The sequence below is a fragment of the Pipra filicauda genome, unplaced genomic scaffold (genome assembly GCF_003945595.2).
Source record: "Pipra filicauda isolate LSUMZ 115617 unplaced genomic scaffold, ASM394559v2 scaffold40_size4127951_pilon, whole genome shotgun sequence".
NCBI classification, from domain to species: Eukaryota; Metazoa; Chordata; class Aves; order Passeriformes; family Pipridae; genus Pipra; species Pipra filicauda.
In genome coordinates this window covers 3,377,797-3,402,739 of record NW_024104543.1, presented here as the reverse complement: position 1 = coordinate 3,402,739, position 24,943 = coordinate 3,377,797, and the positions used below count along the sequence as shown (strand labels likewise).

The 24,943-nt window shown below is 37.8% G+C and overlaps 1 protein-coding gene across 2 annotated transcripts in view; it reads right to left on the bottom strand.

Moving 5' to 3' along the window:
- Positions 1-24,943, bottom strand: part of ZNF277 (zinc finger protein 277) — a 51,724-nt gene that overhangs the window by 4,935 nt on the left and 21,846 nt on the right. For both annotated transcript variants that reach the window (XM_039385436.1, XM_027721209.2), the window contains 6 exons: positions 23,204-23,292; positions 20,742-20,824; positions 9,902-9,993; positions 7,841-7,951; positions 5,833-5,965; positions 469-536 (listed from right to left, as the gene is read on the bottom strand). In XM_039385436.1, the coding sequence (XP_039241370.1) occupies positions 469-536; positions 5,833-5,965; positions 7,841-7,951; positions 9,902-9,993; positions 20,742-20,824; positions 23,204-23,292 (576 nt within the window). The remainder of the gene's footprint in view (positions 1-468; positions 537-5,832; positions 5,966-7,840; positions 7,952-9,901; positions 9,994-20,741; positions 20,825-23,203; positions 23,293-24,943) is intronic.

The window sequence follows — 24,943 nt, the reverse complement described above, 5'->3', positions numbered from 1 at the left end:
GATGAGATGGATGTTACCCTCAATCAGCACTGCTGAGAAGCTTCATTTGAAATCCTGCTTTAATCTCTAGTTATTACCTTTTTATCAGATTTTTTCCTACAATTTCTTTCTCACGCTGACATTTTTGATGCTTACTCCTGATACTTATATTTGAGCAAAAGCTTTTCAGCTGGTTTTTGGTACAAAAGTAAAAAAAAAAAAAAAAAAATCCATTTTGTCTACATCATTACAAACCCAGAAGGCACTTGTTTAAGCCCAAGCCAAATGAAAAATAGGCTTGTGGTTGAAATATGAAGCTTACAGCTCTCATTGCTGAGATGTGGTTTTAATGAGAACAATTTGGAATTGATTTGATTGGCTTAGATGAATTTTAACTGCGTCCTAACTATGCACAGCATTTTCCCTGTAATTACTTTCAAAAATAATGGTCTTGCAAGCCTTTGTAATGGGCACATAAGTAACTCTTACTCTTCTAGGTTATCTAGTAATTCCCGGTCGTCCTCTGACTGCACTTCCTCCCAGGACTTTCCAAATTCCTGGGGAAAAAAAGGAAAGAAAACAGTAAAACATTTCCCGATTCACATCACAATTTGTCAATCAACTGAATGAGCATCTCAGAAATCACAATAACTTATTTTGGATCACTTCAGTATTTCTGTGAGTTAAAGGCAGTCATACAACACTGCTTTAGCAATAATTTTAAAAATAATAATTATTTTTGTCTTTTAATAGGGCATTCCCCACCCTATGTCTTCGAAGAAGATGATTTGGCACAGAGTTCTCAAGAAGAGTAGAGTATTGCAAGACTACAAGATGTTCCTGAGGTGGGTACGTTATCCCTGTCTCAAGTTTGCCCTCACACTTCCTCAATCCAATCTGTCTACCTTGCTCTTCATGCAGCATATGCTGCTTAATGCAGCTGTCACACCTGAGACTTTTGTTGGCATAGCTACACCAGCCAGTGCTTGTTCCTTGTTCAAGGCTATGTCAGTAAAAACACATGGTAAACTTAGCTTCAGAGTACTCCAAAAAGACAGTGTGAGCCAGGGCATAGACCTCTCAGCTAGATTCCAGTCTGTCTTCCATCCTCTCCTTGTGAATGTGAGCACATCTATTCATGGTGTTCTGTTCTTCCTTTTACTTTTTGTGTTGTTTATTTATATCTTCAAGACCTTCAGCACAAAGTATATCACAATACCTTTGTGCAGCATTCAGCACAACAGCAAGCACTCTCAGCATGACTGAGATATAAATAACAGGCAATAAAACGCTGAAGCGCTCTACTGAAATACCAGCAATGATCTTCAGCTAGTGTTTTTCTTTTCTTGGATTTTTCTTGTCTTTAAAAATAAACCCAAGCAAACTAACCAGTAATCAGAATAGTATTTTTGAACTCATATTTATGATGACTGTGAAGGACTCACAAAGATCATCATAGTTGATGATCTTTTCCCCATTAAAAAAAAAGGTAGCTAATAAAAATATAATACTTTAATTAATTTTATTCAAATGTTCTTTGTAATAAATATATTTAATAACATCCCAGGTAACAAGTATTATTATTGCCTTTATGGTTGTTTGAAAAAAGAAGGAAAAGATTTAATCATCTAACAATTTTATGAGAATTTTTAAGGTTGTTAGTGTCTATCAGGAAAACGATAAACAATTGTCTCTAGACAGCTCTAAACCTAATGTCATCAAATATTACAAAATGAAAATTCAGTAATTAATTCAGTGATGCTACATGGTAGTGTGTAAACTGTCTGAGTTAGAGAGGAGACTCATTAATGTCACCATTACTGTGAGATAACATGAAGCCATTAACACCTCTCACCACATGTTCTCCCAGCTGCACACCAGTTTCCTGTGTCTGCTAATGTTAACACCTTAATGAGCGGATAGTGGCTCACAACCACTGCAAAATGAAGACAAATGCTCACAATTTTTCCCCTTACCAGCTTGAAATATATGAGCACAAAAGACTATGTTCAAAACAACGGCCAATATTAAGTTTCACCTTTTAATTAAAGGTGAAAAGGAAAAACCATGCACAAACTTTATTATTGCTGCTGTTTCTTTATGGTGTTTCTGTGAAGAAGGCAAAGAGGAATCTTGTAAGAGATCTCTGTTTCCCTCCTTTATTTATATTCAGAGGAGAAAAAAAAAGAGGAAAAATAAAAAAGCTAACCAGGTCTTGTATCACTGGAAAATTGCATGGTGAATGGATAACTAGGGACACTGTGTAAAGAGACTGAAGCTGAGCAATTGGGTGGAAAAAAGTTCTTTGAAACATTCTTAAAACTCTTTCAGTGTTTTTTTTTTTTTGTTTGTTTGGGTTTTTTTTTTTTTAAATTTTTCATAGTTTATTTTTAAAAACCCTTTTTCAGTTGCTTGATGGGATCAAGGATGCTTTTGTTAAGCATTCAACTTTCTTTGCTCTTTCATCCAAGATGCAGGAGTTCCCAGCAATCATCTCTTGAGATTCCCAAGAAATTCTTAACAAAACCAGAGAAAAAATGAGACTTGACTATTGTTAATAGTTCAAACAGTAGAAAATGCATAATTAAAAAAACTGAAGGCCTTGCAATATATCCAAGAAAAACCAATTTTTTACTGTGTATCTCACAGAGAAGATGGTCCTATAGAAAAGTAAGGAGAACATGCAAATGTATGCATGCATTGATTATTTTCTGTTTCAAAATGAAGTCTAAATGTACAGAGATGAAATGCCTCACTGACAATTTACCTTCTCAACTTGTGTGCAATTTTAAAGGTTCTACAGGGAGAAAGTCTGTGTGCCTCACTGAGGCAACAACACACCTCAGCTTGAAAAGAAGTGCTGAGATGGGAGAATCCAGAAACAGCAGCTGGTATCTCAGGCAGTTTTCCCTAAAGACCAGTTGCCGAACTACATGCAAATAGAGTTCCAGGCCTGTGGACCTCAGAAACTCCAAACAGATGCTGCTTTACTACATGTAATTTATCCTACTGCTAACCTGCAAGCAACAGAATATGTCAGTGATATGGAGGTAAACAAATAAATGATATGGAAATAGATCATGATAGAAGTCATAGGAAGTTACAGAATATCAAAATATTTACAAAGGAATATGCACTTATGTTACTCACTGCTATGTGAAATCAGAAATTTAGGGGAGAAAATTGCCAACAAATAGACAGAAAAGGTAACTTATGTTATGAAAACAGATTCTCACATCTGCACTACAAAAACAAATGAAGTCAAAAGCAGAATGGACGGAAAGGTAGAAGGCAGGCAAGACTACTGCTCTAAATGAAATCAATGGGAGCTCTGCCACCAGTTTAAAAGACAAGTAAGAACTGGCCAAAAGATCATGAGGCAATTCAGCAGACATTCTCGGGCCATCTGAACAAAAAGTCCTTAAAACTTCTTGGTACAAAAGCCACAAAATAAAGGAAACTGCCAGTTCCAGCTTAATAAGACTATTTTATGCAGTGCTTGGTGAAGACAATATGTCACGGAAAATTATAAAAAAAGGACAGTAATGTCTGTAAGGTGGTTGCAATAAAGAACTATCAATTTAAATAGCTTAAGATCTAATTGCTGACGGAAAAGCTTTATGGTGCACATCCTAAAGGTAAAGTGTACAAGACTGTGACAATATTGATTTTTATCACTGGAGACCTACCTAGTTTTACAATCTCTTTCTGATGAAAAAAAACCTTGATCAAACTGGAATATAGAAAGATCAAAATTAAAACTTCTGTGAAAAACATACAAAAAATAGCTAAATTGTATGCCTACATCTTTAGGTTAAGGTGAATTCAGTAGCAAATTTTGAAACACTATATCTATCATTGCAGATAAGTTATGTAAACCATGTCTGTGTCTGTGAAATTGTATAATTCCCCTGGACATTAGGAGCAATGGGAAACACAGATCTTTAGAACTCATGGGTAAGTCAGTAAAACTTCACAGTACACATTAAAAAAAATATCCTCTAGTGAACTGTGAGGTGCTAAGGGAGAGGAAGCAAAATCACTCTATCAAGTAATTACAGAAAGCAGACCCTGTGTAACATCTAGAATTTAATGAATATAGATTCAGCTTCAAAAAAACATTCCTATCACATTTAATATAATCTACTCTAGACCATATATGTGCAGTATGGAATGTTTTCTCCTTACTATGTAAAGGCCAATCTACTGAACTCTTAGTGAACAAAATGAGGTTTTTCCTTTTAATCTTCTTCAATTAAAGAAGGGGGTTATCAAAAGCTATTTGGAAAGCAAACACTTTCCACTACATAAGAACATTCCTAAAAATCTGCTGTGTGCAAATACACATTTTATAGTGAACTACCTTGTAAGTGTTTAAGATCGAGCTTTTAGACTGTTTTCAATCCTTATTTTTAAATAAAATCCTTTCTTTAAAAGATGAAATGTCAGCACTTCTGAAGTGAGTACAGTTCAAAGGATTACAAAGACTGAGTGGAAACAGTCCACTGAGCAGATTGTAGTGAATGACAACTGAAAATGTGTGGAAAGAAAACACGGCTGTAGCAAAGCATATAGAGCCAGACGTAGAATTGTGATTATCCGAAGCATTCCCAGAAGATGCTCTGGAAGCACACTGGTACAAATCTTACACATGAAGACCTCCTTGCCCAATTTTAAACATTTTGGTGGTTTGACATACCCTATTTGAATTATATTTACTATCATCTGTAATTGCAATAAATACGTCTCTGAGTGACTAAGACACCCCGCAAAGTCCTGGCCAGAATACCAGGCAAAGAGGATCAAGGCCCTGACTGTTAAACTGTTTACATGTTCTGTGGCCAGGTCAGCAGCATGACCCAGACCATGCTTAGATGTGGTTCAGGAAGCATACAGGCCCTTGAGATCATTGTCAGCAAACAGGATGGACAAGGCCACCAGTTTTGGAGCAACTGGAGAGAGTGGGAAAAGAGGTTAGGTATATGAATATTAGTCTTGCTGTTTTATTTACTTTGGCATATTCTGCCTATTAACATGACACAGCCACTGTGTCTGTACTGATGTTATGACCTCCCTGTATGTCTCTCAAATTTTTCACGTAGTACTTCATGGTTCTCTGCGCTTCTGGGCAATCCTAATTTCCTAATCTAAAATGGGAGAGACTAAAATCTGAGTAACGCCTATTTATAACCTGGATGTTAGCACATGTAGAAGGCACAAAGACTACTTCAGGTGAACTACAGTTATTTCTGGGACAGAACATAGCAGCTTTTGAAGCAGCTCCTATATTCACAAGTTGAAGGCAGCAAGTGAAAATCTGCTACACACATGTACACACTCTCAGAGGTCTGAGACACAAAAATATTTAGCAACATACACCTACCTGGAGGCTAAAAACTAACAGTTTTTCTTTCATCTATGTATCTTTCATTTTCTTCCTCTTTGCATTATTTTATACTCTGAAGAGCACTTCCAGCTTAAGGTTTGTAGAAAACAAGTTCAAAGCAAATAGCATTCAAGCTACACCTCCATCTACTTCATTGCTCGATCTCATTTTCCCTTCTAGTTATTAAGGCAGAGACTGAGCACTAATGACATGATGATTAGTGTCTCTTCAAGCTACATTCTTGCATTTCTCAAAATCAATTCTCAACAACAAATGTTTACTAATGCTTAGTTTGAAATTATCCAGAATATCATACCATAAATGAGCATATTTCTTAAGAGTACTTCACTTGATTTTTGACCTTTATACTAATTGCTAGTTTGGAATTACTCACTTTTAACTAGATATTAGTATCTAATATCTGTATCTTTTTAGTCAATTTACTAATTATTCATAGAACTACTTACCAAGTAATTAATGATATAAAATTTGTCATATTCTTTGTTTTTGGCATTGATTCTGCGATGCTGCTTCTTTCTCATGTGATCTTTAAGTGTGTTTTTGTCTCTGAAGACTTTTTCACAATATAAACACTGCAAACTAAAATAAAAAGGTAAACAGGTCAGCAGGTTAAAAGGAAAACAGTACAACATAATAACCTTTAATAAGCTGGAGTTACGTACAGTAAGATTAATCCTAAGCATGTGAAAGCAAGCTAAATAAAAAGTTATTTGAAAAAAACACCAAAACAAGATAAGCTTAGATCACAGTAGAATCAAACACAGAAATAACAACGGTATAAAATGAAAATACAGATAATAAAATGTTACCTGTTGGCCCTCTATGCAAAGTGGGAGAAAAGTCTGAATACCCAAAATTGGCCTGGGAAGGCCATTGATTGGTCAACATGTGAACTCTTTAACTCAGCATACATTTATACTGGCATCCAACCCATCTGTAACTGTTTCTTTGTAATTCAGAGTGAAAAAAATCCAATCTCCTGAACATACTACTTCTCTTTTGAAACAATTTAACTTAGCTAAACAGAAAGTTTTTATGATTCTGTCTCAAAAGAGAGGTTAAATGAAAGTTTGCCAGGGTGATCAATGGGTTTTGAAATCCTGAGAAATAAAATTCAGTAAGTAAATCCATATACACATGCATACATACATATATATATATATAAACTTCATATATATGGGTATACATACATACACATAAGTATATGCATATATGTACATACATATGTATATAGACATGAAGTATTATATATATGTGTGCATATACACATTACTTGACAAGGCGAAAACATTCATTAATAAATGAGAATTTTACCACAGTATGTCTTCCAGATCAATTCAAACAAAACAGAAGTATATGCACTGCCTTACATTGTCTCTTACAATCAGCATAATAGAACTGTTTTGGTTCCAGATTCCCTTCAGCTCTTCTGTGTGGAGCGGCAATTCAGGATTCTCAGTATCTTTTTGCCTTCCAAGACATTTAAGAAGTTTTGATTTCTCCTTGTGCTTTCAGGCTTCAAATCAGTATTGCCTTGTTGGTGAATCATAGGTCAATGGCAGAATACATCTGTGAATTTTAATATCTGCTTTGCTCTACCTGCTAACAGCAAAGCGTTTGCTCTACTTGAGAAAGGCATTCCCAGGAAGAGTGTGTAATGCTTTTCCTCAGCATACATAATGTCATCATATTTGCCTGAAACAAGATTTTTCTCCTCTTAATGATTTATTTTCAGGTACTATTCTACTAGCACAGGTATCAAGTCTATTCTTACAGGTAGGAGGAGTGGCCTTTCACTACTCTGACAGAATTTCAGCATGTGTTTATTAACTGTAGGGAGGATTAGCTTTGAGAAAACTCCATTTAACTGAAAGCCTCAGGTCCTCCTGATAAATAGGAAAGATGCAAATTATCAGTGAGCGTGGTAATTCAGTGCATTAGGTAAGACCAATGATAAAAGAAAAGGCATTGTTAATACATCTTCATTCCTAGAAAAAGCTGACATGCATCTATCCCTCTGGGATGTACTCTGTAAGCAGCACAGAAGGGAGAAACCACATATCCCACATTCATGACATAGAAGCAAATGAACATTGGCACAAGAACTCTGTATTCAGTGATTAAAGAGACATTTAGTAAAAAGATTGTTATGATGAGAAAGAACATTAACAGTTATGATAAAAAGGCGTGTACTGTTATTGATGGAAATTGTGCAATGTATAACAACTGAAGAACTGCACATGACTTTTTCCAGCAAACACATAGTATGAATTGTTATGAATTAATTTTCAATAAGTCAAAAAAAAGACTAAGACGACTCACAATAAACTTACATGCTGTCTTTGTTTCTTCTTAACTAACCATGAACGTTGAATTCATTTTAACCTATTTCCAAGGTTAAAATTAATATGACCCATGTTTATTGAAAAAATAAACAAACAAAACACTACTCACTTGTCAAGCTTCCCCTGTAATACAGCCAAAAACTCATAGCAATTCACAATATTATCTGGCAGCCCAATGTTAAAAGCATGCTCTCTTGCCATATGATTGAGAAGGACAGATCTAGAAACGACATTCAAATAGAACATTACATATTTTTGGATAAATATGAGACTTATTCAATTAGTGATTTCAAATACACCAATTGCTCTAAAAATGCATAAAAGCCAACATTAAATAAACAATAATAGTCTTGCTGCCACTCCTAGGAAAAAAGAATGCAACTTTATTGAAACAGGAAGTTATCATTTTCAGCTCCGCTGCGTTCAGTAACATTTCAACCGCTCAGTCTGCATACACGAAGTATACTACTTTAAATGAAAATTATAGTACAGTTTATTTTGACTCTCGCTGTTAGAAAAGCTCATTTATTAACTTGTACAAGCAAATCACATTTCAAACAACCCTCTTGAGAAACATTTTAAAAAGCCATTTGTCAGTTTTCTCTATGCTGGTTAGAAGAGCAGAAATTCTTGGATGTGATATGCTTTTACATCAATATTGCTTCATACAGCACTCAAAAGTACACACAACAGCACTCAAAAGTACACACAAACAAACATAATGGATGTTCAAATAAGCTATTTTTCTAATAGAGATATACTGGTTAACTCCTTAGGTGCTCAACCTCTCTATATGCCTCAGCTTCTGCTTTTGGAGACTAAAGAAACATGTGAGTGTTGATATTTACTTTTACCACAGTCCAGCACTTTTTTAAATCCATGCATTCTATGTGTCAGACCCAAGAGTAATCAGAGGATGAAGTTCTTGTGGGATGAATGATGTGAACTTCACCAAACAGTGAAGAGAAGAGGACATTCACACAACACTGGGACAACCTGCAGGCATATGACCCCAGGTTCTCCTACCCTTCCAGAGTACCAGACCTAACCATGCAAGAAGACTCAGTTTCTCCAGCTGAAACTGATTTACTGTGTAAAAACAAAGTCTATTAGGTCTGGCTGCGATGGAGTTCATTTCTCCATAGCAGCCCTCACAGTGCTCTGCTTTGCATTGGTAGCTAGAAAGGTGTTGATAACGCACCAGTGTTCTGGCTACTGCTGGGCAGTGATGGCACAGCATCAGCACTGTCCCTCAACTTTCCCCCTGCAACAAGGGATTGGAGATGGGCAAGATCCTGGGAGGGGACACAACTAGGACAGCTGACCGAAATTAACCAAAGAGATATTCCATAGCATATGACATCAGCTCAGATATAGAAGCTAAGGAAAGGAGTAGGAAGGAGTGGGGCATTCATTATGTTTCCTTCTGGAGCAGGCGCTACATGTGTTGAAGCACTGCTACCCGGGAAGTGGCTGAACATTGCTTGCTGATGGGAAGTAGAGAGTAAACCTAATTTTTTTTTCTCTTTGCTTGTGTGTGAGCAAACTTTTGCTTCTGCTTTAATAAGCTGCCTTATCTTGGTCTATGAGTTTTTCTCCATCTTATTTTCTCTCCCTTGTCCGGCTGGGGAGTGATAGAGTGGCTGGGTGAGTACCTGGAGTCCAGCCAAGGTCAACCCACCACACAAAGTTTCCTTAGAGCAAGCATCTCAATGCAATCCTTGCTCCTGCTTGACTGATGCTGCAAAGCGCTCCATTCTCACTCTAATTTTTCTCTCCTCTTTTTCATTTGATATTCAAATTCACACTGGTTTGGCGAGGTTTAAATAGGAAAATGTACAACTGCATAGAAATATTTTTTAACAGTTATACTGGCTTAAGCAGGTCCCCTTGCCACTAAAACAACTGCCAAAAAACCCGTCTCTCTTTAAAACAGCTGGTTCCCAACTCCAGCTTACTGTGTAGTACAAAAAGTTGTTTTGGAATGACAGGGTCTATTTAAAATGGCACTGCAGTTGAAAAAAATACTCAAACTATACCTTAAAATTAATTCTATCTTCTGAGTCCTACCATTAGGCAGTAACTGGTTTGATGACACTAAAACCATAAAGAAAGGTGCTGAGTAGATATGAAAAAAATACACCAAAAGTAAATAGGGCAATAAACAAACCTGTTTCCTGTGAATTCTTGATCGCAGAACATACACATACTATGAAAACTTGTGTCACATCTCTCTTGTTGTTGCTGTTCTAGAATTTCTCTCTATGAAAAGAAACAGATACAGTTATTCAGATAAAACCATAATCATAAAATCATTGCATCACATAAGCTTATTATACGTCTTTACCTTTACAGGTAAAAATGAACATATAAAATTCAAATGTGCTGCTGACACAAACCAGACGTTAGTATTTTTTGAGTGCAGGTTCTCCCAAAAAGTTTTTTCAAAAGCAGTTTGTGCTCCAGTCAAGTTCTAGTAAAATTGTCCTAACATTATATGCATGGTGCCTGGAAAGCAATACAATCCGCAGTAATGCAGCAGTTTTAAATAATTCTGTTTAAAATATAACAGTTTATGATTCATATTTACCTCTGGTATCAGTGAGCAAGTTTATGGATAATCACCTAACACCCAGTGGAATGATAGACTCAGTTCTATGTGGCTAATTGCTGGCAACCTAGAGGGCTTTTTCATAATATGGGACCATGACAACAGCCCTGGCAGTTTCTGTAAGGAGTCATGGCACATATCAAACCCCAGGAAAAGGAGAAGGTGATTGCCTTCACCCTGGTTCTGTTTAAAGCAGTGCAACAGGCTAGGCTGGACACTTCACAACACTTGATGCACTTTTCCTAACAACAATAAAACCAAGCAGCAGATGATTTTTCTCTGGTGCTGTAACAGGAACAATGTTGTTATACCTGGAATTATTATGCACTTCAGATAGAAAGGTCATAATCAGCTGGGATATGGGAGAATTTGGATTAAAACTTAGCGTATTTTCAGCCTAGAAGCATACTAATCCGTAGCTGTGTTTTAAGTACAGATAACTGGGAAAGGATTTAATTTCTGTGCAACTTAGAGGTGCTTCTGCCTGCTTTCTGACATTCAGGATCCTGACTGAATTTCTTAAGGGATTTTCTCAAACTCTTTATCTCCTTAGAGCCTGCAGTGGAACTTTGTGTTTCTCACCTGCCTCTTTAGTAACTCTTTTATGTGGATTAAGACCCAAATTTGTCTGTAGTCTACATCTAAGTTATATTCAACTACACCTGTTGGATAAGCTCCATAGATGTCAAAAAAGAAGGAAAAGAAACAAGAAAGGAAAGACACACCCCCTCAGCCCTAAAAGAAATAAGAGGAAGGCTTTAGCTATTGTCAATAAGGGCCCAAATGTGTCCTGCAGTGCGGATGGGTTGGTGTGGGATGTACCATGCCACATCCCGTTGCCCACTGAGGGATGGCAGGAGGCTGACATTAAGCAAATAAATGTGCTTTTTCTCTTCCACAAGAACAGCATGCTGCACCCAGCGAAGGGCAGTGGGGCGATAAGGATGCCTGTCAAGAGCACAGGAGTGTGTGGCACCCGACAGACACCTGGCCTGGGGCCTGTGGCTGCCAGGGCAAATGGGGCACCATGCCACAGACCCTTCCAGGGCCCGTATTCAACCACACTACTTGGGAGTTGTAGCTGTTGCACATCAGCTAAGAGTCTGTTACCCTGAAAATACAGATGCTGGGGCTTTTGTTTGTTTTTGTACTACAGGGTGTACATTTTATGTTGGAATCATGACCACCAGCACCTACTCACATTTTAGGCCATATCCACTCATGTCCTGCTATGTTATGCTAAACATCAAATAAAAGAAATATGTATTCCTATTTTTCAGGGCTGACTCTGGAAGGTGATAAATGGAGCGTAACACACCTTGTCAGAGCCCTTCAGCAGAGATGCATTTAAGTAAGACTGTCTGTCTGCTCCATGCGGGCAGCAAACATCCCACAGCATGTCAGTGCTTTCTCTGGTACACGTAGCTGCCACTCTCACCACTCAACAGCATGTTTGACCCTGTTGGGCTAACCTTGGATTTGAAAGCATCTTCGTGTTTCTATGCTTTGTAGAACACATTGGAAACAATCTAAACAGATGTGTACAATTCAAATATAAAGATAGCAAGGGTTTAAACACTCCCAACCTTTCATTAATGATATTACAGTGTAGCTTCCTGATTTTAATTTACTAGGAGGGAAAAAAAGTGTTCTGCGATATTTGGCTGCCTAACTCCAGATTACCGAAGCCCTCATGAGCAGCTGCTCTCAGGTATGTTTGAGGAGGAAGGAGAAGTGTACTGTGTTCTCCACACAGATGAAGCTACTGCTCCACTCCCTCATCATTCCCATTTCCCTCTACACCAGCATGCTTGGCAGCTGGGAAGTTTTGACTAACCCCGCAGTATTTTCCAGAGTAGACATTACTTTTACCAAATATTGGCATTTTTTATTGCTAGCGGAAACTTTCCAAACCAGAAGGGAATTCTGATACTTGCACAGGTGAGGAATTAAAAGCACTGGTTTGAGTCAAATACAGCAAAAGCAACAGGGCTGCTCTTCTTCCCTATAGACATTTCCAACCCTCTACTTCATTGCTGGGAACAGCAATTACAATAACTTACATAAAACTTCTGAGATTTTTTCTGAGCAGAGACATTCAGCCCATAATGAAAGTCAAGCAAAAATTGAAGTTATGAGGCAGGAAACTAGTAATTTACTTAAATTCTTGCACCAGCTTCCAACTCCTTCAAATTTTTGGGGAGGTCAGTAATAATGCATTGTTGATACTAAGACAAAATACCCAAAACATTTCAGCCAAAATGAAAATTTCCCAAAACTTTTTTAGGATCCTGAGTCATATCAAAGTGTCAGAGAATGAGAAGATGAAGTCATTTGAGGAAAAAGCACATATATGATTTTCCATAACGAATAAAAGAATTAAGCAGGATAATTATCTTTAAATATACCAGCACACTAAACTGCTATTTTAAAAGCAATTTGATAATTTGCTTCACAATGTGTAACTTGGATTTCAGAAAAATGTCCCACACATTCATAATGCTTAGTTTGAGGTTGTGAGGAGGAGCTGATTTTCTCCTAGGAGGGGGGAATTTTAAAAGTGCCTGTTCCTTTCCTGGGAAGCAATATTTTGGAAGAAATTATCTGCTTTTTGTCCAGAAACACTTAAGTACTATGCATCAGCAAGAATTCACACTGATAATCCGTAGAAGATGAAAAAGGCACACTTGCAGCTAGTAAGAACTTTTCCCTAAACGATTACTTCATCTCTGGTCTATAGCTCAAGAGATATTCATACAAAATGCCTTCAAAAGGTAAGACTAACAATTCCACTGAATGCCAAAAGCTATGGACTTAGGACAGCTGGTTTTATGGCACATAAGACTTTTCTGATATTGTAATTGCTATTACCCTTCTTTCCAACAGATGCTATATCCCAGGTGCTAAATTATCTTTATTTCTGTCAGATCACTGGTTTTTTTGTGTGTCATAAGCTTCTTTACTAACAAGGCCCTCTTAAATAATTTATGTAGCTATTTAAATGCATGGCTTGGATCATTGACATAGAAAAACCATTCACAGCTAGTAATCAGCACAAGTTTTGCTGCTTTTGATTCCAAACAGAAGAATTTCTTGTCAAAATTTTGCCTGTTTTTTTCCAGCTACATCAGTTGTCTGACAAAAAAAGGTATTTCTTTCCCTAAAATCTGTCTCTTTTATAATCATAGCACTTATGAGAGAAAAGAAATTAAGGCAGAAAGTAGTTCTCTAGTTCTAAAAAAGCAGCAGATTGCACTATGCAATTTGGGACAAGATTGCGCAGCGAATTTCTGACTACAGTAAGATCTGAGCTTATTCCTCAGTACAGGAACCTGCTTGTGCAGTGGAGAATGGATTCTGGAGGTTAGTCTGTAAAACAGAGTTAACAGCAGTATGTGTCTTCTTTTTTAAAGATTTCTGCCATAAGCACTAAATTTGTGCCATATGCCCTAACAAGGCAAAGTGCAAAATTTCTATTCCAAAGGCATAAGCATACAAGTAGTCTCAATTTTAAGTACTGTGTTTCAGTACTGCTGGACTGTGGCAAGAACATTTTGTAGTTTGGGGTTCTTTTTGGCATCCATCTTGCTAGCTCTGGTCCTTTGCCCTCTCCCCTCCCTAGTCAAACAACTACAAAGACAGCCTGTTATACAAATGATCACTTGCGAGAAGGTCCAGTGAAAACTTTTTATAAATGGTGCTATACCCTCTGAGGAGGTATTTTGCCTGAAGAAGAGGAGAAGAGTAGGCTCAGAGGTGATCTCATCACCGTCTATAACTACCTGAAGGGAGGTTCTAGCCAGGTGGGGGTTGGTCTCTTCTCTCAGGCACTCAGCAATAGGACAAGGGGGCACGGGCTTAAGCTCCGCCAGGGAAAATTTAAGTTGGATATCAGGAGAAAATTCTTTACAGAGAGAGTAATCAGGCATTGGAATGGGCTGCCCAGAGAGGTGGTGGATTCACCATCCCTGGAGATTTTTAAACGCAGATTGGACGTGGCACTGAGTGCCATGATCTAGTAAATGGACTGGATTTGGACCAAGGGTTGGACTCGATGATCTCGGAGGTCTTTTCCAACCCAATCGATTCTATGATTCTATGATTCTATGATTCTATGTTCTTTTGACAAGGAAACTTCACAACTGTTACAGTGTGAAGGACTCAAACATCTGAGCACTCAGTCACACTGTTGTGAAGAGTGCACAATCACAGGTCACATTACTTCAGTTATGATAGAAGACTCATTAATACTACTAAAATCGGAGTGTCTGTCTGGGAAATAACCTACTACCAGAGATAGCAATATTGGTGAGAATTTGGATCTAAATAATATAAGACAGAGACTTCACAATATGACCATGTATTTCTATCAAGCTCTCCTAGGTGATCTCTCAAACACACAGTGTGTATCTATAGTTTCTTCCAATTTAAATAAGAGATACATTTCCCTGCTAAATGCTCACAGAAACTAGCTAATGTTGTAGGCAAAGAAAGCAAGTGAAATAGATTCTGGTTTAAGAACAAAACAGAACAAAAAATCATGCTGACAGATCACAAGAATAAGCTGTTTATACACTAGCAATAAAACAAACCAGCACAGTACACTCAGACAAAGATTAGGATTGGTGTCACCTGAGATGCACTACTGTCTCTAAAACCTTACCAACCAAATTATTCAACAATTATATACACAATTATATATATATTTATCAGGATGAAGTACTTTTGGAGTAAGACAATTTGGTTTTGCGTCTACAGTTTTCTCAAAGATTGACTGATGAACTTTAGATAGTGCTTGTAGCTGCTAAATAGGAAAAATAGTATGAACAGTCATGGTATCAGAAACTTCATGTCCCTGTAAAGACCTGCAATCTTATCTGTATACCAATAACTTTCTCCTAATGTCTGTATTCAGCTTCTCTTCTTACTGATCACTATATTCAGCTCTCCCACTTCAAACAGTATTCTCCTGCTTCTTGTGTACAGAAAAAACCCCAACTTTAATTCTGTAATCATTATCATGTTCTCTCATATGTTATTTCAAGAAGAATGCCTTTTCTTTAATATTATCACAATGCCTGCTGGAGAAGTCCTTCATGAAAGAAGCTTAGCTGTAAGGTGCAGGGAAATACTAAGAATTTGTCAGAATAAGACATCCAGTCTGGAGGACACTCAACACTTTTGAAGCCAGATGTCACACCATGCAATGTACATGTGTCTCCTGACTACTTTGTGCACATTTTCCTCTCCTCCAGCGAATATGAAAAGCCATACATAGTTTAGGAATATTATAAATGAAGACCTGATGGCTACACAGACAGATCACCAGCATGCCCAAGACCAGTCATTAAGCAATGAAGGATGATGGCATTAGAGGCCCACTTCTAGGACAAAGAAGAGCGGAAAGCAGTGGGGCAGTAACCTGCTGCCATCCAAGTGATATTGCCTAGCTGGTGATGAAACTGAGTACATGGTGATCACCCAAAAGGGCATTCTTGGCTTTTTACTAATTATTTAGATAAGATGTAACCATAAAACTTTGTCAACAAGAATGAAGTAGAAAAAGGAATGAGTAGCATCTTCCCCATTCTTTCTGGTTGGGTTCAAAGCACAGGCATAGATCAACATGTTCTGGAGAGGAATATATTGCTATGGAAACAATGCCAACACAGAGAGTATTTAAGAATAACATCATATGGCTGGCAAAGAAAAGGCTACCTAAATGAGCCCCCTGACAAAGATAAGAAAGAGCATCTTAAGACATCAGCTTGTCAGCTAAGAGGGGATACTTTAAACTAGGTTTCAAAGGACAGCAACAAAAAACCTACAGAGAAATAGGAGTTGTGGCTGACTGGAAAAAAAGGAAGTTGGGAAGAAAAGGGCTGGGAGCAGTTAAAGGATGTAAGAAGGAAACCAAGCTGAACCATAGATTCTAGACAGACTGAATAAGTAAAAAGACCAAACTATAACTTAACTGGCATTATAATAAATTAGCAAAAATCTCAGAATTGTAATACAAGTGTTATAAATTTACTGTGAAACATTTGAAGTCCATTTTCCCAACTCTTGTTTTGTATGGTAAGTTGCCTCTTAGGAATATGGAAAACGTGTTTTTTTGTTTTTTCTTCTTTTTTTTTCTGTACCTTATCCTTGATTCTAACCTATTCCACAGAGTGTGGGTTCAAAATGAATGTGGGAATTACTAACTGGGATGGCTATAAGGGATTGTTCCCCCCTTAGTGGTATGTCCCACTTGCTCTTAGGTTCTTCTTCTCTTCCCTACTGCTCCTCTTCTTGAGCTGACTCAGCTACTGAAGTGATACAGGCTAGAAACTGCACCTGAAAAGGTTGTAATCAATGACAGGTCAGATGACTGCACTCTGAAGGGTACTGTGACACTGATGTAGAAGACATTCTTACAGCTTGTTCAGGAAGATGAGTCATTTAAAAAAAGGGAGAAAGTGTTTCATGATATGATTGAAAACTAACTGTGTGAAGATGTATGAAAAGAAAAAGAGGGCTGAAATTACAGTAGACACGTACCACAGGCTGCCAAGCTGAAGCAGCAGAAAGGCGAAGTTTGTTTGAACTAAGACAATGAAAAGAAGATGGAGAGGCTAACACAGTAAAATAAAATAGCAAAAAAATACCTCTCCCCACCCCCAAATACATTAGAAATAAACAGCAAAGAAAAGCAAAGGTCCAATGTAGGAAGAAACCAAACACAGACAAAGAAGAATGTTTGCAATATTCAGGGCTTCAGTCTTTGTAGGAAGGTTAATTACATCACAACTGTTCATAAAATGCATTTAAAACAAAAGAAACAGAGAACCAAGATCAGCAAAGGGTAAGAAGGAATTAAAAGCTAGATGTTATACATATTCAGATCTGACAGAATTTACCCAACAGTCATTATGGAATTAGATAAAACTATTTCTGACCTTCAGCGTGACAAGTCTTCATAAACCCATAAAGGATGGGCCAGATTCCACAGTGTTAGAGAAAAGCAATTAGATACCAAACAGAGGCAAAGAAGGACCTATAGAATGTCAGAAGGAGGTATTAACACTCTGACATTACTAGCTACTTCTGATGTAAGCACTTCTGATGTTGCATTAAACTAAATCAGGCTAACATCTCCATCCCATCCAGTGCACAGCCTCAAACTCAACCTTGTCTCAGCTTAAGATGGTGACAAACTTGGGACCATATGAACAGGCCTTCCCGAGAAGATTGTATAGCTTGCAGTCTTGGTGAAGACTCCTCTTCAGGGTCTTTATTTATTGGGAGGAAGAGTAGCCTCTTCACCTAAAACTACCAGTCAGATGACAGGTAAACGTGACAGAAAGACATGGCCAGTGCTGTTGTAGGAAGTACGTTATTTTCAAAAAAATGGGTTTGGGGGTTTTACCTTTTTAAGACAAATCTTAGCGAAAAGCCCAAGTGGCTTATAATGACACTGGCCCCTCCAAGTATCTCAAGTTTTGCTGCCAGGACTTCCTTGCCTGGTACTGCTTCACAACCATGAATTCTTTGTCAAGACTGTGTTTTTTTCAAAAAGACTGTGTCTGTTTTGTATTACATAGCCTTGTCAGCTATTTCAGCAAGCTGCGCTCTCTAACCTAGTTCAGGCTCATTCCTTGGACTCTCTCAATACATCACAGTCACCATAATGTCTCTGCATGACATCCACCTTGGCTAGCTCCCCTGCTGCAATACAGCCTGAAATATTCCTAAAGTGGAGTTTCAAAACTGCAAAATGAAATGCTTCAGCCAGCACATTTTAAAGACAACATTTGTCCTTGTTTGGGCTTACTGTTGGAGACAGTAGTAAGGATTCAAAGGCTGCAGAAAAATCACCAAAAGTAGTTCTGGTCTTTATTCTATGAAACACACAAGCCCATTTGCCAGCTCACTCTTAATTGCTGGACTTGTCTGGAGGTAAAAGGCTTTGCAAAGCAAAATAACTATTTAACTTGCAAGTCAACGCTCAGATTGCAGCAAAAGGAAATGAAAAAATAGACTTTATTGCTGTAACTAAAGTAATGACTCCATTAGCCCCAACTACAGCTGCAGCTTGATTTCACAAAATCCTTCTGTAAAAACAGAATTCCGATATTGAAAACAGTGATAACTGCAAACTATTTCACACCATAATAAGAATGCATATCTCTTTCTTTTCTAATTTAATTACTCTGTAAACAAAACCAGCACTTGCTTTGGGCTAAGTCCTCCACTCTTTCCTGAGCTTGAGGAGAGTCAAAGTCTATTTGCAGAGGAGATGAGATTGCTCACCAGCCAACAGACTCCACACACCCATGAGAATGGTAGTGGAGAGAAGGCCTAGTCAGAACAGGCCTTCATAAATCAAAGTGGTGCATTAGAACTGCAGAGCACAAAACACCATAAAATCAGAAACAAATGCCCTTTAAAAAAAAAAAAAGTACAGTCCAATTTGTAGCAGCCAGGAGCTATTATTATAATAGACAGTTTTATGAAAACATCAGCTGCATGCTCAATCACAACCCTCTTTCCTTCCTCAAAGCCACAAACAACACGATATATGCTTGGGAAATGAACATCATTATGACACTGCATGCCCACATACAATATTCAAGATGTCTCTCATAAACCCAAAGGGACTGTAGGAAAATGGAAAAGATACAGAGAAGTGCAACAATGAGGCATAATGAAGAACCACCAAATAGACAGCATCCTCAACCTCAAATCACCAAATCACTGAGATTGCAAAGGACCTCATGAGAGCAACAAGTGCAAGCCCCATGTCCAAACAAGGTCAACTTCAGCTTGTAACCCAGGACTGTGTTTTGACTCTCTCCACAGATGAAGAGTCTACAACCTCTCAGGGCATCTTGTTCTAGTATTTGACCACCCTGACAGTAAAAAAGTGGTTTTTTTTGTTTTCAGAGGGAATTTCCTGATTTTTAATTCATGCCCATTGCCTCTTGTCCTGTTGGTGGGCATTACTGAGAAGAATCTGACTCCCTCTTATTCGTTCCCATCAAGTATTTATATACATCACTAAGTTCCCCCCTGAGCTTTGTCTTCCAGACTTAACAGTTCAAGTTCTCTCAGCCTCTCCTTGTATGAAGGATGTGGCATTCCCTTAAGAGTCTTTGTGACTCTACACTGGAGTTGCTCAACTAAATCCATATCTTTCCTGTGCTGGGGAGCCCTGCACTGGACCCAGCACTCCAGATGCGGTCTCAGTAGTGCTGAGTAGAAGGGAAGGATCATCTCCCTTGACTGGATGGCAACACTCATCCTAATACAGCCCGGGTTGCCGTTGTCCTTTTTTGCCAGAAGTGTGCACTCCAGCACAGGATTAATTAAAGACATTATGTGAGGTAAGTAGATCAGGAGACAAATCAGGAATGGTTTGGATGAGACTAAGGACAAAGGGTTAAAAGGCCTGTGTTACCAATTCCCAGGACATAGCTGCCAGTAGTAAACTGAGGAATTTATTTATGTAAAGACTATAAGGCTTGCACTCTAACACCTCACAGTACACGACTTGCCAGCAGAAGACCCTGCATCCTAACACAGGGAGACTGTCAACAAGGCTACTATGTATCACATAACATTGATTTTTAAATTAGCCCAACAGCAAAATCAGACTCCAAATGTGTATTTCAAACAAACAAACAAAAAAAACCCCCACTGGTCAACAACTCCTGGAAGTTGGTTGGCAAGAGCTTACTCGAAGGACTATCTATTCAGAACTGACAACGCCTAAAAGTTAAGCAAGGTCTGCCCAAAGTACTGGGTTTCCATCACTGGGCAAGAAGAACCAGAGCGGTTCATGTGGGCTCAACAGCTGGCATTTCTTGTCCTTTGCATCTTACAGAAACAACACTGCCAGGCTTCCTCCACTCATCCACTATGGTGCTTGTGAGTATGAGAGTGTGAATTAATGACCTCTGGGAAAGAGAATGTGAATGCACATGAAAAACTTGCTTGAAGATTTTGTAAATATGTATCACTTTCCCTTTTCACAGTATTGCACAGTATTGCACACTGAGTTTTATTTTGCTAATTTCCCCAGATGTATACTATTATACGACAGATAGTGTGTCAATGCATTGCAGATCCTTGCAAGAAGAAAAATGTTCAGCACGCTCAGACTTTTTTAGTGCTCTGGGCTTATTTTCCAGTTGTGTGAAATACTGACACACAACCTGCAAATTTATTCCAAGGAAAAATCTGTAAACAGGGGGTTTCTGTATATTTGCGCAACAGCTAGGGAAATGAGCTTAAAAAAAATCAGAATTTTGCAGTCTAGCAAAAAATGATTTCACTTTAAAATGCCTACTAAGTTACCATATATTACTCTATTGGACCGTTTACCTTAAAAAATGAAACAACAGTAATTTCTTACCAGTCTTTTTTGCTGAAGCTGTTCTCTAAGTAGCCTGTCTTCTGGTAAAACATCACATAAAAGAAAATAATTGTCCTGTTCTTCTGTTAAGAGATTAGAAAGTGTAAGTAAGGAATGGGAAGTTGCAGCTGCTTTGAATATTTCTGATACATAATTTGCTAAACCTCTGGAGGGGTTTGCTAAACCTCTGGAATGTGTTAAGCATGTAAGACTATGATTTTTAATCTAGAAAAGTCAGTTATTTTAATTTCATAATTTAATGAAACATGCTTAAATATTTCTATATACATATTTATATTGCAGTATAAAGATAAAAGTCTTGTATAGCTTTTCTCCACTAACAGCTTTATTAATTTTTATGATGGTTCTTCTGGAGATATAAAACAATTATCATTTATATTGATTACAGATTAAAGTCAGCATGAAAGAAACACCTCTTGAAATGACCTTTAATTTTATCTTGCATGTGAGATTTTCAGTTATTTCCCTAAGTAATTGCCAGTTTTCAGTAGCTATCATTATTTTGTTTATCCTCCCCTTGCTCTGACCTATTACATTGCTTTTTACCATCGGATCTTTCTACATCTGCAGATATGCACTACAACTGTTTAGTAACGTGCATTGTGACTTGCCTAATTTACATTTCTACTTATATGTTTTATACATATTTTATGTTTACTAATCTTTTTACTATTTATGGTCATATCCAATTTAATAAGACAACAAGTCTGATTCAAATGAATTACATTAAAGTGACTCAGCATGTAAGAAAATACAAAAAAGTACAAAACCAATTTGCATTTGAAAGTTACTCATTTATTAATCAAAGGGTGTCCTAGTCACACTAAAAGAAAACCATGCCACCACTCTCTTCTTTCCCCTTCCAGCTGGAGGCACAAAAGGCAAAGATCATGGGTTGAGATAAGAACAACCTACTGGAAACAGCAACTAGATAAGAAAACCAACAGTAACAACAACAATATTAGTAGCAAAAGGTATAAGACAAAGAAACAATTTTAGATGGAAAGCCCTCGACACAGTACCAAACGGCTCTTCCCACTACACCACACTTTCCCCTGACCAGAAAGGAACGCCCTTCTTCTTAGAAGTGAGAGAGCGAGTCCCTTTTTCCCAGTCCCTGGCAATGACATAAGGTGGTATTGAATAACATAATGTCTTGGACATGCCCCTTCCCACTGATCTGGGCCAGAACCAGGACAAAGAGTTAAGTGGTTGGTGAACTGAAGCCTCCATTATTTAGTCTTTTACAATTTTAAGCTTGACAGAATTTTATCCTTTCCCATCTTTTCATACAGAAAGCCTGTTTGAAGTAAGACAAACACCCTGATTTCTAAGCTATCAAATTTGAAGGAGGTGTCCACTAAAATTAACAAATCTGTTAACAAACAAATAACAAAGTATTCTCATTGTTCTCTGGAAGGGTCACGGATATTTTATAGTTCTGGTGTTCAGGTGCTTGATTTGCAATTTTCAAACTGAGTGGTAAGTATTAAAATTTCAGAAGCAAAAACATACATACTTAAGAGAAACAGAATTATGATTTTTTGAGTGATTTTCATGTTTTGTAGGACTACTTCTCTTAAAATTATTTTGACTAATTAAAAAAAAATTACTTTCAGCCATTTTGTACTCAGTTTTCACCTCCCACGCATCTTGGACACCAGTTGCATGCCTTGCTTCCTCTCTTTTAAGGTCACCATGGAGAATGAAAGAAGCAGAAAAGCCCTAATATTCTTGTTTGCTTTTAGGTAAATTATATTAATCTGTTAGAAAAGGGAAGACAAAGTAATGCATCAACTACTTCTGAGAGAAACACTTCCTTCATACAGTCAACACTATCTTCATGATGGAATGTTCCACCATGCCAACAGAGCAGAATGATGAAGTATGGTCTTTGGTCTTGTATTGGAGCCCAGAGAATTGCAGTTTTTGTACCCCTTCCATGAAGGGGTCTCCTAATGTCTCCTAATACCCTCAGGGCAGTAAGCACCATGGCAGGGGAAGAGAAGGGTGACTGTGGCCCTGATGTCCAGGAAGAGTTAGCAGCATCAGTGGGGATGGTGGACAGGGCAAAGTCAGAAAAGGCACTGGGAATGTTTCTCATAATTTCTGGAAGGACTGTCACCAATTATTTATGCAGTGGCTACTGACACTTCCCCAGTCATGATGTAAGTGGCACTACTTCTATGCCTTGACATGCAGTGGGCCCCAAGGCACAGTGCTCTTAGGCATGTATTGAGCTCATTCTCACTTAGCATAGTGCTGAAGCACATGCTATAATCCTTGGTAAAGGTAAGTTTAGATACGTGGTTAAGAGTTAAACATTACTTCTGTGGTTTTCTGACCTAGTGTCAGACACACTTGGCTCATCAAAGCAGCAGTATATGCCAGAAATTATCACACGATCTGGCCATCAGAAAGCAAGCAAGCAGCACACTTACCTAATGGTGCTTTTGAATTTGTTCTTATCACACTACAAAAGTCTGTGACAGGCTGTTCTGCAAACCTTCTCTTCCAGTACAAGATGTAGCTTTAAAAATAAGAGGGAGATGATCAGTGAAAAAGGAAACACCAAAATGTTCAATAAACAGTTGATGAGCTCTTGTTTTTTCCATTCTCTAAATTCCTAAGTGTTTTGTGATTATTTTTTTAACTCTTGTCTCTGTTTTTGCTTCCTTTATATTAGTTTTCAATTTAATGAAATTAATTCGGTTTCCCTTAAACCACGCTGTCAGAGTGAAGAACTCAATAAGCAGATTTGCACCAAGCTTTGCATAAACACTGTGACCTAGTCACATCTTTAGACACAAGTGCAACTCAGATGCATCTTTACTGAAAAGCTATACTACAGAGTACTGTCAAAGTCCCAAAATATTGTGCTCTGCGTTATGCAAGATACAGTCAGGAATCTGAAACTCAGTAAAAACACCAACTTGACAAAAGTGAGGTTTTGGCAGGTCTCCTGTGGAGTTACACTGAAAGCTGTAGCTTGGCAGACAACTAGAAAGACAGAAAAATGAAGTCCCTGAACACCTGGGGTGGGATGGCAGACAGAATAAGAAAAGCCCTAAACACATCTTGAAGGTTTAACCCATCAACTACAGTTGTTTAAAAACATTCTGTACTACCATTGTTTGTATAACAGCTGCACCAACAGACCCCAACTGAGATTAGATTTCCACTGAACTAGGAAGCTACTGTATAACCAAGAAGAAATCATCGCTTCATTTACATGAGATGAAGGGAACGAAGCAATTCTTGTGCTAATTATTTGGAATTTTACTATTAAAAATAATCTGAAAATGCTTAAGTACTTGCTTATATTTATACTTATGACTCATATATGATACAAATCACGGGAGAGCTGGTAAGGTAAAGGCTAATTATTCTATGATAGCTTCTTATTATGTGCCATCAAATTACAAAAAGAATAATTCAAAAATCAGATATTATTACTATGAGGGCATTTCTAAATAGTTGCAGCTTCTAATACTTGTACAATCTGTAAGTTCACTTGCCACAGCTATCACATTCCATGACGGCTCACATTACCTCTATTTATCATCTATTTTAATATACAAGGACTTCAACTGCAGCAGCCAAGGCATCAGCACATACTTGTTTCTGCTAATTGTGCCACTGAGAGGACTAACCTCTGGTACAGCAGACAGCTAAGCACACTGAATCCAGAATGCGTGGCTGAAGCTCATTCAGCAGCATCATTAAATGTCAGTAACTGAGAGGTGAGTGTTTTGTTGTTCCCCTGCCCACTCCACTGTTTATAATGCACATTGAAACAGTCTTGCTGCTACACAGAACAGTAAGTCTTCCAGAATAAGTCATCCTCAAGCTTTTAGGACTTAAATGTGCAAATGAAGAGATTTCAAGAGCTCATTTACTAAATGTCTGTCCCCTGCACTGAGAGAAATGAACACTGGTACAAACTCACTTAACCATAACTGCCTGTGCCAAGAAAATTACTGTTAAGGGATTTCACATCATAAGACTTAAACCAAATAATCAATGACCAAATAAAACCAATGCCTTGTCATACTTCCAGGGAGACAGAATGAGTGATCATGTTTAGTCATGCAGCAGAAGCTTATTCCGCTTATCTCTTCCCCTTGCCCTTGTGCCAACTTCTCTTTATTCTTCAAAGTCAAAAAAAAAAAAAAGAAAGA